The sequence below is a fragment of the Larimichthys crocea genome, chromosome I (assembly GCF_000972845.2).
Source record: "Larimichthys crocea isolate SSNF chromosome I, L_crocea_2.0, whole genome shotgun sequence".
Taxonomy (NCBI): Eukaryota; Metazoa; Chordata; class Actinopteri; family Sciaenidae; genus Larimichthys; species Larimichthys crocea.
Window position 1 is genome coordinate 15,207,693 of NC_040011.1, and position 13,643 is coordinate 15,221,335.

The window sequence follows — 13,643 nt, forward strand, 5'->3', positions numbered from 1 at the left end:
GTTACAGTGTGAATAATGAGAAGCCCACACCAGGAGTCTATAAATACAGTATAGTATTTAGAGGATGAGGCAAGGGAGGAGCGTTTTCCTTTCAGTGTACTTCACATGTCATTACATGTGTTATACACTCACATCATTTTTATGTAATACCTGTTCTCCTGAGTGAAAAATGCCACAGCATGTTGGTCGTTAAACAAAGATAAATGTGGTTATGGTTAAGAGAATGACATCATATTTGTCTTTATTTTGCAAATTAGATGACAAAGTTTCTTGTTAACTAACCAGGTTTTATTTACAGCAAATTTACAGCAAAAAGTGGATCGTTGAGGCCTTACAGACTTGTTGAATGCATCTCCATCCTTATGAAACATTTAAATATAGAAAGTGCAATATACAAACCCGATTCCAAACACATGTTTAGCCCGGAGGACAAGACAGTAATGATTTCCAAAAAAACAATTCTAAATGTTGTCAGACCACCCAAGACAGTTTCCGTCAGTCTGTCACAAATGAATGTTGGTCCAGAGTTGATGGATGTTGTTCATTCATAGCTCCATCACATTGCATGGTAGACTGTTGACTTGCATTTTTTGATGCAGCGACAAACTGCGTTAACTGACAACAGTGTTCCCCAGCCCGTGTAGCAATATGCTTCATACAATCATATCAGTTTTTTACGCAGGCCTGCCCAATTGCTTGAAGGTCACGGACGCTCAGTCTTTTAATGATATTCTGGCTTTTAGATGGCGAAATCCCTTTTTCTGTTTGTTTTATTTAATCATTTTAATAAGAGGACACCGTGTGAATGTGAATTTGAATGGTTGTTTGTCTCTATGTGGCCTGTAATGGGCTGTCTCTCGCCCAAAGTCAGCTGGGATAGGGTCCAGTTCTACTGTGACCCTGATGAGGATAAGCAGTTACAGATAATGGATGGACGGACTCGTCCGCCACCTCGCACTGAATGCCAGCTGGGATCAGCTCCAGACCCCACAACCCTGATAAGGACAAGCCGATTTTACTAAGACATATAGCGCATTAAGTTTAACATTCAGAATTATAGTTAAAACATAGAAATATAGTAATAGTATGACCCAAATGCATCCCAGTTTATTAGAAGAAAAACTAGCCATACTTATTTTAAGGTTTATTTAGACTATTTAAAGGTCCATCCGTCAGGGGACAAAGAGTTGAAGAACAAGAATTAGCTCTCACTATGTATTTCATCTTCACTAGCTTTAAAAAGGACTTGATATCACTGAGCCACTGAAATTTGCATAACACAAACAAGAAATGGAAGATGAGCTCTCACCCATCACCTCCTTTCCCATGCAGGGAGAGGAGGTGATGGTCTAATCATCATGCTGAACAAAATGATGTCTACGTCTTCTATATCAAGGTATGGGGAGCATGAAGAAAGTATTAGACAACAGTTATTAAAATAAATCATGACCATGAATCATTATAAATGTATTTAATACACATTACGTGGACACAGCTGGTGCACCAGTGCTTGGTTTTTAGCACAGCCTTCAATGGAATGTTACATGAAAATACAGAGAGCAGCCAGACATAACTACAGCTCTCTTTGACCCAGTATGATTAGTAAGGAGAACAAGGCCACCAAAAGTTTAATAAACGATCTATTGCCTATCATACCCAGCCTGTCCCCGTCTGCCCTAACAGATGTGAACATTCTCAAAGTCTCCTGACTAAAGCTACACTACTGGAGACTCTTTATAACAATCAGTCAAACGTGTACCATGAAAGATGTTTCTCACAGAAACAAACATATAGAAAATGATCACATACTGTCATGTGAATCAGCTTGACGGAAAATTTTGATCATTGCTTTGCTTTGTTGTGAAGCTGAAACAAACTGTGCACTGCCTGTCCAGGATACAAATAAGCAAGTGTTTGCTAACATGTGTGACAAAATGTGTAAAAAAGTGTAGTGTTTACAGCTTGCCCTGCAGTCACCAATAGATGAATGAATACATAATTCATCTTCAGGCATGCATGTTACAAATTGAACAGTTAGCTGCTCTTGAGAGACAAAATTGTGTGAAGGAAAATATTCAGAAGTTTTCATCGCATTCACTCTCAGTGGACTTTTTTCACAGTAGACACATGCAGAAAATCACAGAAGCAGAAGCACATAGCTGGCACAGCTGGATGGAATGCAGCCATTAATAATTTTATGTCTAAAAAGTTGTATGTCAGTTTTGGTTCTTTTTTTGTTCATTTCAATGAATTTCTCTCCAACTAAGAGTTCTGAAGATCAGTCATCATGGAGTCACCACGTGCCACCTGCTGTTGGATATTTTTTGCCTGGTGTGTGTGTGTGTGTGTGTGTGTGTGTGTGTGTGTGTGTGTGTGTGTGTGTGTGTGTGTGTGTGTGTGTGTGTGTGTGAGCGACCAGTCAATCCTCCTCCTCCTCAACAACTGGGCATAGTTGCAGTGACATAACAGCAACTCCACCAGCTCATATCCAAGTGGTATCACCACTGTGGCTGACCGCCAGTAAATCTGGAAGCATGCTGGCCGAAAAAGGTAAGACTGTTGCTTCTGTCCGGTCACACTAAATATCTTAACTTCACGAACCAAACTCGGCAGCGCGTTTCTGAGCCTCATGTCCGCCCTATGTCGCCGCAGGCAGCCGGTGTTACGGTTCAAAGAGCGACCCTGTTTTTTGGCGCAGAGTTGAATTAACAATAGATTTATTTATTTTTTAAACGATTGTTTTTTGGAGTCTTGTTTGAGTGAACCTATCATAGTCGTGTTTTAAACGTTGCTTATGTTGTAAAGTGAACGAAACCACAATATAAAACAAAAAAATACCGTAAAAAAAAATACCGTATACATTTACAGCCTGCCATCACTGGAAAACAGGACAGACAACCAGGTCAGCCTGTCACCTTTCATGAGCCGTCTGTTGTGCTTACAGGGTCTCAAAATATAAAGATTAATGGTATAACGGTATGTTTGACTGCGTACAGAAACTTAATTGAGTTAATTGGCTCATATGTGAATGCACATGGGTTTGAATAAGATGCCAAACTGTTGCTGTCTGGTGTTATTTTTAACCTTGTTTAGAACACTTCAGTAGCATACAGTCTCTGGTCGGATTATTAATTCTTGTTTGTTCAAACCAATGGAAACAGATTCAAGTGTGCTCTAATACAAAAATAACAGTACATGTACATAGTAAATTAAATATACTTAAAGTAAGGGTTCATTACACAAATTATTAGAGACTTCTACAGGAAGAGAAAACTTTGTTTTTTTTCTTGACATTGTAATAAAAAAACAAACAAACAAAGAGGCATTCACGAGGACAGCTTTTCCTGTTTTCAACAGGCTGAAGGTCACCAGTTAACAGGGTCGCTTGTTAAACTGAAACACCGGGTTGCCTGTGGCGTGGTTTGTGGTCTTTCAATGAAGGAATAAAAGAGTTCAATAATATAATATAAGTATGTATACATTATTCAGTAACGTCAACATGAGTTCACTATTAAGAAGCATAAAAGTCAATTCTGTAATAATATATATCATCAGTAAATATTTTGACGTTTTAATGGTAAGTCATATTAGGGCCAAAGACATCACTCACTTAATCTATCAGTCAATGGACAATCAATTATATTAATCAGTAACATCTTTGATATTGACTCATATTGTTTTTGTTGAGCAAAAATGCAAAGAAATGACTTTGGCGAAGCTTGTAAATTGTTTAGTTTCCTGCTTTCCTTTGTCTCTTGTGACAATCGTAATCAGAAACAGATTTATTGCCAAGCAGGATTTCACATTCAAGGCATTTGCATTGCTTTGGTACATGGTGCTACATCACATTGCATGGAAAGGAAAGAGTAGTGGAGTAGTTAATTACTAAAGTAACATTTCATCATCTTTTCCCCTCAGTTCCTGACACCCCTGTGGAGGTCCTCGTGGATCTCCTAACAAAAGCCAAAGAGATAGCCACAGCAAGTAGCAATGTGCCAAAAGAGTTGATGAGTCACTTGCAGAAGGCTCTGGACATAGCCAGCGGCCTGGATGACTACTTGGAGAAAATGACCACGCAGGAAAGTGAACCTCTGGCAGAGCTTTATAAGTATGTCTTGGTTTCTTACATGTCACCATCCATAGTCCAAAGTACTTCCTGTGTGACATACATTTGTTCATTCATATTTAACTGTAGAAAAACGATTTCCCACGACTGGGATCAAGTGCACAAGGAGGGCAAAACCATGTTCCGGCTTCCCAAAGAGTGCATCACTGGACATATTGAAGGTTGGATGTGTACAGATCATTGTTATATCATATTTTCTGGTTTACCATATCATAACAACTTGCTCTCTGCTGTGTTTTTGGCAGGTCAGACCCTGAAGATGCTGATTCACATGAGTCAATCTAAGAGGGTCCTGGAGATTGGGATGTTCACCGGCTACGGTGCACTGTCAATGGCTGAAGGACTTCCCGAAGATGGCTGCGTAACTGCCTGTGAGTTAGAACCATACCTCAAAGAATTTGCCCAGTCCTTTTTTGACAAGTCTCCACATGGCAAGAAGATTACTGTCAAAACTGGACCCGCCATGGACACCCTGAAGGTGAGAGAACAGAAACCTCAATATTGAAGGAGTGAAGAGAACTGAACATCTTTTAATATCCTTTAGAGGATGGAGTGTTTTGTAAACTTATATTACACATGGTTAGCACTTTTCTCTTTGGGTGCTTTGCATAATTAGTGCAGGCAAAGGTTAACAGAATCTTTTTTTTTTTGGTGTTAATAAGTTAACAAACTGTGGAGCACACAGCCAGTTTCCTAATAAGTCTCGTCCCGTCCAGGAACTGGCTGCTGCAGGTGAGCAGTTTGACATGGTCTTCATTGATGCTGACAAGACTAATTACATCAACTACTACAACTTTATTCTGGACAACAATCTGCTGAGATTGCAAGGGGTCATCTGTGTAGATAACTCGCTGTTCAAAGCAAAGGTTTATCTAAAAGACACAGCAGATAACAACGGACTGGCGCTAAGAGAATTCAACCAGTTTGTCTCCAGTGATCCACGCGTGGAGCAGGTTAGCTTTCAAACCTTTACACGCTACCACTCCATGTGTTTGACTGGTGTTCTTTTTTTTATTTTAAGAATCTCTTTCTTGTTTTAAAGGTTATTATCCCTCTTAGAGATGGCATCAGTCTTATACGGCGGGTATCTGTGGCGCCTGAGTACTCAATGACACAGGTAGTGTTTAGATAACCCCAGTGTTCAGGCCTCAATGAGCCAGTAGCTGTCATCATACCATCACTGAGGATTTCCTTTTAGCTTCATTCTCACTGATCATGTCCCCTAATCTTCTTTTGTTTTTGTATTAGAGTAAAATAACAGATGACGAAGTGTTTCGTGGGGTTAAGGGGCGCCCCATCCTCGATCGGATGCGTCTGGATGGAAAGGTGGCCTATGTGACCGGTGCTGGGCAGGGCATAGGCCGAGCATTTGCTCATGCCCTGGGTGAGGCTGGCGCAAAGGTGGCTGTGGTGGACCTAGACCAAGATAAAGCTGAGGCAGTGGCTAAAGAACTCTTTCTTAAAGGTAAGGGGTGTAATCACAAGTGTAGACTTAAGCATGAACTGCGTATCTGGTGACGGACTCAAGCTGTCTGAGGTTCACCAGCTGTATATGATAGAGCACCAGCACACAGAAAGTCATTAACTAAACCCTGGTTAAGCTTAAAATTGTTTTATCATATGGCTTATATTTAAATATAACATATATAGAAAACTAGTAACTATTTAATCATTTTGAGGGCCAACTCATTTTTTAGCATGTAGTACACTGCAGCACATTTCTTGCATATTGGGCCACTAGAGGGCACTTTATCATTTGCTATGAGAGCCATTCAAGAGGATTCTTTTTGTTTCTTTCAAATACTTGTTTGTGTGAAACACGTGAAAATAATGAATATCACAATTTCAACAGACAGTCCAACAGTAAGTACAGTAATGTGAGGACAAATAAAGGCAGTTCTTACATTTAAATGCTCAAAATATACAATTCTAATGTTTTCTGGAAAAGAAATCAATCAATCAGCTATAAACTTTGAAGTCATAATAGTTGCAGTTCGACTTGTCTGATAGGACTAATTAGTCAACACATCAAGATTAAAATAAATTTTGAGTTTTTCAACCGTTGTAAAAAGAATAATGCATCAGCAGGAAGCATTTGCTTCCTTTTTAAATGTAAAGTTAACTAACTGAGAAGCTCATTAAAAACAATTTGAGTGTAAATTTATATTGATGGTGTCATTTTTAGTATAATCTGCAGTAATTTTTCTGTAATTGAAATGTGACGTTTTTGAAAACATAATTCTCACAATACCCTTAAAGTTGTAATTGTCATAAACCAAAAATGATTTTGCTTATTCTTTTGTGACAAACCAACACAGCAGCTGTAGATCTAATTGATGCAATGGCAAAATCAGGAGGTATATCTTAAATCATTAATTATTAATTTAGAGATGCTACAGTAGTCAATGGTCATAATGGTTGCATATTTTTTGTTGTTTATGTAGCTCTGTTTTTCTCCCCTTCAGCCTTGATTGTGAAAAAAGTCCAGACTGACTTGATGAGTGAATATTTTTCAACTTTATTTTGAGCAATAACTTCAAAGAAGTCAGCGAGTAACCAAAGGGGGAATGCAGAAAGTGGAAAATTGTCATCAAAAGGCATAAATGAGACAACTTATGTCAAAACATACAAGAGTCACTGCATCATGTTGATCTTAAACTGGTGAAAGTGGTCAGCCTTGGTTTTGGGCCAGCAGATGGCAGTATACTAAAGCACAAGATCTGCTGTGTCAGGTTATCCATGATACTCTGAACCTTCTATTTTCAAAAAGAAATAAAAGTCTATTAAAATAAATGTTTAAAGAAAGAAAACCCCATTTTAAAAGCATTTTTTATTACTTGTGTTTTTTCTCCATCTCAGCAACATTTTACATCTCAAACTGCTAAAATGTCCAAAGATAGAAGTTGGTTATTTCATACTGTGTGTTACAATATATACAGTTTAGTGTTCTAACAGACATCCGTGTTTTTTGATACAGGTATCAGTTCCGTTTCGATCACAGCTGACATCAGCAAATCAGACGACGTCCAGAGGATGATTGACAACATTGTCTCCAAATGGGGGGCGATCCACATCGCCTGTAACAATGCCGGCATCAACATGAACTCAGCCAGTGAAGACACCAGTCTAGAGGAGTGGGACCAAACTTTTAATGTCAACCTGAGGGGGACTTTCATGTGCTGTCAGGTGTGTATTGGTTGCTGTAAATGACAGTGTGTGTGTGTGTGTGTGTGTGTGTGTGTGTGTGTGAGAGTGTGTGGCCACCAGAGAGATTATTCAGTCCAAGATATTGCACTGTGATGTATCGGTGTGATGATGAATATTCAGGCGGACAGAAATGCACTTATAAAGATAAATATTATATTAAAGTTGACTTCAATTTTCATTTATGTTATAAATGTTAATGGTATAAGTCAGAAATAAAAGACAAACATTTTGTAAAAAAAAAAAAAAAACCTTTGAAAGGATTTATTAGGCGGAGAAAATAAAATTCAATATAATGTTTAAAAAAGCTTATGCATGTTATGAAAGTCAGTTCCCTAAATAATAAAGTACACAGTTAAAATTATGCACCTTAATATGAGTGTGTCTTTTGTTCATCTTTGAGAAACTGGAATTATTGTACAGAATCAGACTAAACTTCCATCTTTAACAAACAACAACAGGCAGTGAGGGAATCAGGAAGACTGAAAATTAATATGTGATAACGCTGTAAATGGTTGAATTATGAGCAATTAAATCACAAGCTAAGAAAAGCAGCTCTAAGGTTTTTAAATGACATCTGCAGCTATAGAAGCAGGGGAGTTTTGCCAACCCATAAAACAACATTTATTTCATATCATTCTTTGTTATATCTGAAGAAAAAAAATAAATTACCAGATAATGACAAGGAAGCAGACACATTATGCAGCAGGTGCAGACGATGCAATAAGCATGACGATAAACCCTGAATATTTATTTAAGAAGGCTGTTTAAAAAAAAAAGAAAAGATAATTTACTATATTATACTATATATATTTCTGCAATCCTGTCATCACTTTGCCAGAAAATCTAAAAAAAAAACAAATTGATTCTTGATCATGTATTCCTTCAGTAATTTCTTTCTGTCAAAACTAGTTAGAGTATGACCTAATTACTGATGGTCCAAGCAGCTTTAGCGACTCTGTCGTGACTAAAATTAGTTCTAAATTATCTAGCTGCTGTCAGACATCTATATACAGTGCGTACGTCCCACCATCCCTCATGTGCAGCTTTTAAAATCCACTCAAGTGCCCCAAATGTTGTTTAACAACTATCTCCGTCTCCAAGGATGGACTACATGTTTTTGTGTTGATCCGTGCTCAGACTTTTTGGTAGCATATCAGCGCCATAATAAGGTGTTTAATGTGTCTCTTTCCCCCTCAATCCTTGCCTTAGGCGGCAGGTCGAGTGATGTTGAAGCAAGGATACGGCAAGATTATCAACACAGCCTCCATGGCCAGTCTAATAGGTGAGTGATGATTCTATTCCCCCACCTTCTCTCTGGAGCCCCTCCATGTCTGCTTTTAATCTCTCCATTTGGCGTGGAGAGTTGGGTCGAGAGGAGGAGGAGGAGGGAGAGGGGGAGGAAGGGAGAGTTAAATACATTTGTGCTGTACAACTATGTGTGGTAGTGCACATCACATTAAATAGTTTTTATCAGCGGATGGAAAGTCGTCCTCTCTGACTTTACATCATTACTGTGGCAGAGTTGAAATAAGAAGAAGATTCTGCTGCATTTCTCCCGTTTACGAGACACTTGAGGTGAACCTGCACATTTCAAACAGGATTAGCAAGCCTTTCTCCTCTGCAACTTTTACCCTTGTTAAATTGTTCTATAGCGCTGCATCCACCCCTGCATACAGTAAGCATAGCAGGAAAGTGTTGTGATTGCGTCTCGCCGAGGCGGTTTTGCATCATAATAAACATCCCCTCTCTGCGGAGCTGTCTGGAGGATGTGGAAGGCAACCTGAGGTCCAACTTGTGAAGGAAGGGGTTCCTGTGCTACGGCAAAACCCCAGCCTGTGCCAGCAGCCTTGTTTGAACAGCGGAAGACACTTTTTAGAGTTCAGTTAAAGCCTTGTAATTCGCAGCGACGGTGTAATGTTCCTCCTCCAACAGGTTCCTCCAGAGGAACAGCAACACTTCATCAGCAGTATAGTCAAATCGCCAGTAAACCGCTGCGCCATATGGGCCCCAGTCCCGACTGCAGGGGCAATCTGTAAAACAGGAGCATGCTGGTAAATAGAGGCCGGCGTAAAAAAAATGATCAATTACTCACATTACGTACAGTCCTTCAGGAATTTACTTTATTGGTCTGGACATCTGTTATAATATTGTCATAATGTGTAATCAGATGGGACCTGTTCTAGCCAAGTGGAAGCCCAAAAAGCAGCCGTAAATGCCCAATTAAAATGCACAATGACAGCTTTTTGTCCATCTGCTGAATAGAATAGTGTGTGCCCACTATGCCCCCTCCACACACACACATACACACACACACACACACACACACACACACACACACACAACCATCAACCACCATTTTTTTTTTTTTTGGAATAATGGCCAGCAGCTCAAAGACTCCCAGACAGGAAATATCCAAGTGGTCACACACTCACTTTTTGGATCTGTGTGATGACCTTAACTGAGGGATTTGTGACTCTCGCACTCATACCTGCAGATCTCAGCTGCATAGGAACGTACATTACAGGCATGGCATTCTGGGAAAGGAGTGCATCATTTGAACTTGTAACAATTCAAAATGTAAAGGCATGCCTGATAAGGAGCATGTTTTCTCCCACTTGAAATGGGCAATAAGTAGCAGGGTGAATGTTAAAGAGGGGTTTTGGAGAATGCTCTCCTTCTACCTCCTTCTCCCTTCTCTGGGGATTACTGCTCTTTAAGACCGCGAAAACATCAATGCAGGTTTATTTAAAGGATGAAGGCATTTTCTGAATGGTATTTTGGGGCCGTATCATCAGGTCTTGAGCGAGGATTAGTGCTGTTAGGCATTTTGAGCTGTGTTTCCTGTCCTGATAAGTCGGATTTCACCTTCAATCTGCGTGTAAGCCCTGGGCTCTGCTCCTCCTCGCCTGCTCCTCTGAGGTCCTAGCCTACCCTTATCCAGCCCAGCCCAACACGATCTTACCTTCCTCTGCTATCTCGCCACGCTCTACACTCACAACCACAATCCCAGGTACAGCGCCGTGTGTCCCACCATTTATATCTTATTTCTTCAGCAACTTTACCTCTATCCTGCATGTTTTTCTCCTTTTTTTTTTTATCTGTGCAATGTATGCGGGATGCTCCAGCCTCTTTCTCCCCAGGACCGGTCCCTGCCTCTTTGCAGCTGGCTGGTATTTATCATCCCGGTCTCACACTGAAGCCATTTGGCAGTCAGATCGGCGGGTGATGAGGTTAACTACTAAAGTTGTATGTAACTTGGAGCCTTCCTTGTGATGATTAATCAACCAGCAGAAAATGAGCCCCTGTCCCGGCATCCCATGCAGTGTGCAGCATCTGTGATGGTCAAGCAAACAAATGGCTCCCTGTCTTTGTTGCTGAGGACAGAGCATAACTGGACATTATAAGCAATTAATTTTACATGGCTTCATCCGCAGAGTCCCCAGCAGCTAATGGACGAGCTTTTATGTAGGATCCGCAAGAAACCGCATGAGCTGCAATATAAAATGTATATGTTGTCAGCTTTTGTGAGGAAGGAGCCTATTGCTGTCCTCTTTTTTTCTTTATTAACAAAATCATTTTTTTAAATAATTACCTGATAAATTTTAATGATGCAGTGAATGTTATCTTTATAAAACGCTGTGTTGTGTCCATTTATGTTAACTGGTTTTCTTTCTGCTCTGCAGTCCCCCATCCCCAGAAGCAGCTTTCCTACAACACGTCCAAGGCTGGAGTGGTCAAACTGACCCAGACTCTGGGCACTGAATGGGTTGACAGAGGAGTCCGCGTCAACTGCATCTCACCGTAAGTGCCAGGCCGCCTTCTCTTCGCCGCTTTGTGCCAAAATGTACCGGTCCACCTTTTGAGTGTTGTAAGGGATTGAGCTGCAAAAGGAAGTGGTGATTAGTGTGTTTGCTTTCATATGAAGAGCCCCATTTGAGAATGATGCACTAATTTAAGACCTCAAACAATACATCAGTGCTTAATTAGATGACGTCTTGAGGGATGAATCAACCAAACACTTGCTCTAATTGTTCTATTCAATTAGGGAATCAAATTTGCAACCTCACTCCAAGTGTCGGCGCAACAATAGCGCCTTGTTTGTATCTATTTGTCTGTGAAGCTGAGCAGGGGGAAGAAAAGAGGAGAACACAGGAAGGGCTGTATGTGTGTGGTGTGTGTGTGTATGTGTTAAGTGGAGCATCCCTTAGCCCCAGCCATCCCTGAGCAAATCCGTCCGGTGGCACCGGGCGAGCCAGGCCCCGTCACAGCCCCAGAACAAAGCCCTCACACTCGCCTCGCTCAGCTTTATTTATCGGCAGCTTGTTTGCTAATTTTAATTTGCAAAGAAGCAATTCTCTCTCTCTCTCCCCTCACTAACTGGGTGTCTCAATGGGCCGCTGATTTCTTTGAAGTGACAGTCGGTAAATATGCATAAAAAAGGGACACAATTAGCGCTCGCGAGGTTGACTGGAGCCTGATTCCATTGGCAACTTTAGCCGCAGCGGTGATAAGCTGCATTATCTAGAAAATTGGCTGAGGGAAAACAGTACCTCTGATTGCCAGCAAAGGTTCCAGATAACAGGGCAGCTGAAGAGAAATATAATTGAGGTGGAATATGTTAACCAAGGTGTCACACGCTCCTTGGAAGTGCTAATTTATCCAATGTTGGAATTCCATATCAAGGCACCAGGATACATCGAACAATGATTCAGGCCTCACGGCTTTTAGTCACTGTCACGTCAATTGTGTAGAAAGTCAGAAGTCGTCGCATATTAGGCACAGTGTTGACATATTTGTTCAGATGTAAGCTCTGTGATATTTTCCTGTAGAAAGTGGAGAGAACTGCATTTGTTGTGACTGGTGTTGCGGAGCCATTAAGACGCCGGTGCAGACACAAAACCAAAAGCAGCATATGTTTTCTTATAAATTCCACCTAAACACTGTCTCATTTCAATCATGAGTCAGAGCAGGAATGTAAGGGAGTTGCTTATAATAAATACTTAACTGAAGGCTTTGAGGAAATTACGCCAGACGTCCCATCATACCCGTGGGCTCTCCCTGAGATGTGCCAGTCATTTAAGTGCCACCGGTCCCACAGTAAATATCATCAGAGATGCCACGCCATGCCCTTTCTTCAGAGGATAATTGGGTTTATTTTTGTTACCAAAGTGGTGGCTCTGAATCGACGCTGTCACTCCTGGCTCTGTACTGTGATGCCTTCTGATTTCGTTGTGTGTGTGTGTGTGTGTGTGTGTGTGTGTGTGTGTGTTTTTGTACCCCCCTCCTCCCTTTTCTCTCTCACTTTCTCTGTCTCTCTTTTCAGGGGGATTGTTGACACCCCTCTCATCCACTCTGAGAGTCTGAGGCCTCTGGTGCAGCGCTGGCTGTCAGATATCCCTGCTGGTAGACTGGCTCAAGTGACAGACCTGCAAGCTGCAGTGGTCTACTTGGCATCTGACGCCTCCGACTACATGACAGGGCATAACTTAGTCATAGAGGGTGGGCAAAGTCTGTGGTAGAGGGGGTAGATGAAGAGATGAAAACTTTTTCTTTTTTTTTCCACTCTTCACTCTCCTGGGGTTAGTCTCAGAAATAGGTGGCATTCACATTATCTCACATTCACAGTGATGTTAGTTTAAATCTTGCTGGATGTTTAACTTTCGGTCAAGTTAACATCTGTTCTGCGGTGTGACGAGATGACTGGCAGCTTTTTGTCATCAGTTAGCCATCATGTGTGTTATGACTGTGGCACACTGAAGGTTTTTAGTGGATGAAAAAGACTGTATCATGTTAAATTGCTACAGAGAGGTCTAACAGCTGGCAGTGTTTTGGTCATACAATGGAATTTTGCTAACAGGACAAAAAAATCAGAAGTCCGAGAAAGTAAAGGGAAACTGTTACCACTGTATAACGTCTCTATTTCTGCTGTATGTTCTCTTGACTGTATTTTATACAATGAATGCTGTTTAAATAACAATTTTGGTAAATGTGACAGATGAAAGCCACCGAAAGAAAGCATCTTTTGACTGTATATGTTAGAAAAATGCTTGAAAAGTTTCATTTATTATTTTTACATCACAGTTTCTAGTTCAAGCTGCTTTACAGGTTAATAAAGAAATGACAGGTTTGTATATGTTTGTATGCTTCTTGAGTACATGAAAAGTTCAACTACATCACACACAAAGTGCCTCATACATAATGACGGCTTCAGTGACGACCACCAGCCTACACCCGAATGGGATGCCAGTGCGTTGCATCGTGCACCTTGACTTACTACTCCCTCCGGTCTAAGACCCATGTGTACCACATG

The 13,643-nt window shown here is 40.7% G+C and overlaps 1 protein-coding gene across 4 annotated transcripts; it reads left to right on the forward strand.

Moving 5' to 3' along the window:
- Positions 1–2,407: 2,407 nt before the first annotated feature.
- On the forward strand, positions 2,408–13,449 carry zgc:113054 (general stress protein 39). 4 transcript variants are annotated; one of them, XM_010734955.3, is made up of 11 exons: positions 2,408–2,550; positions 3,919–4,108; positions 4,196–4,287; positions 4,372–4,604; positions 4,843–5,079; positions 5,169–5,243; positions 5,375–5,591; positions 7,104–7,312; positions 8,543–8,615; positions 11,017–11,134; positions 12,657–13,449. In XM_010734955.3, exons 1-11 carry the CDS (start codon positions 2,535–2,537, stop codon positions 12,850–12,852), a joined length of 1,656 nt encoding a protein of 551 aa, XP_010733257.2. In that variant the 5' UTR covers positions 2,408–2,534; the 3' UTR covers positions 12,853–13,449. The 4 variants fall into 4 exon arrangements, with proteins under 4 accessions (XP_010733257.2, XP_027130739.1, XP_027130830.1 ...); XM_027274938.1 differs by lacking the exon at positions 2,408–2,550 and adding an exon at positions 2,883–2,976; XM_027275029.1 differs by lacking the exon at positions 2,408–2,550 and adding an exon at positions 2,886–2,902.
- Positions 13,450–13,643: the final 194 nt, after the last annotated feature.

Bases quoted from the DNA above. Each gene is read 5' to 3' on its own strand.
- zgc:113054 (XM_010734955.3), top strand. The intron at 4,109-4,195 runs GTATGTCTTGGT...ATTTAACTGTAG, and splicing joins CCTCTGGCAGAGCTTTATAA to AAAAACGATTTCCCACGACT. The intron at 4,605-4,842 runs GTGAGAGAACAG...CGTCCCGTCCAG, and splicing joins CCGCCATGGACACCCTGAAG to GAACTGGCTGCTGCAGGTGA.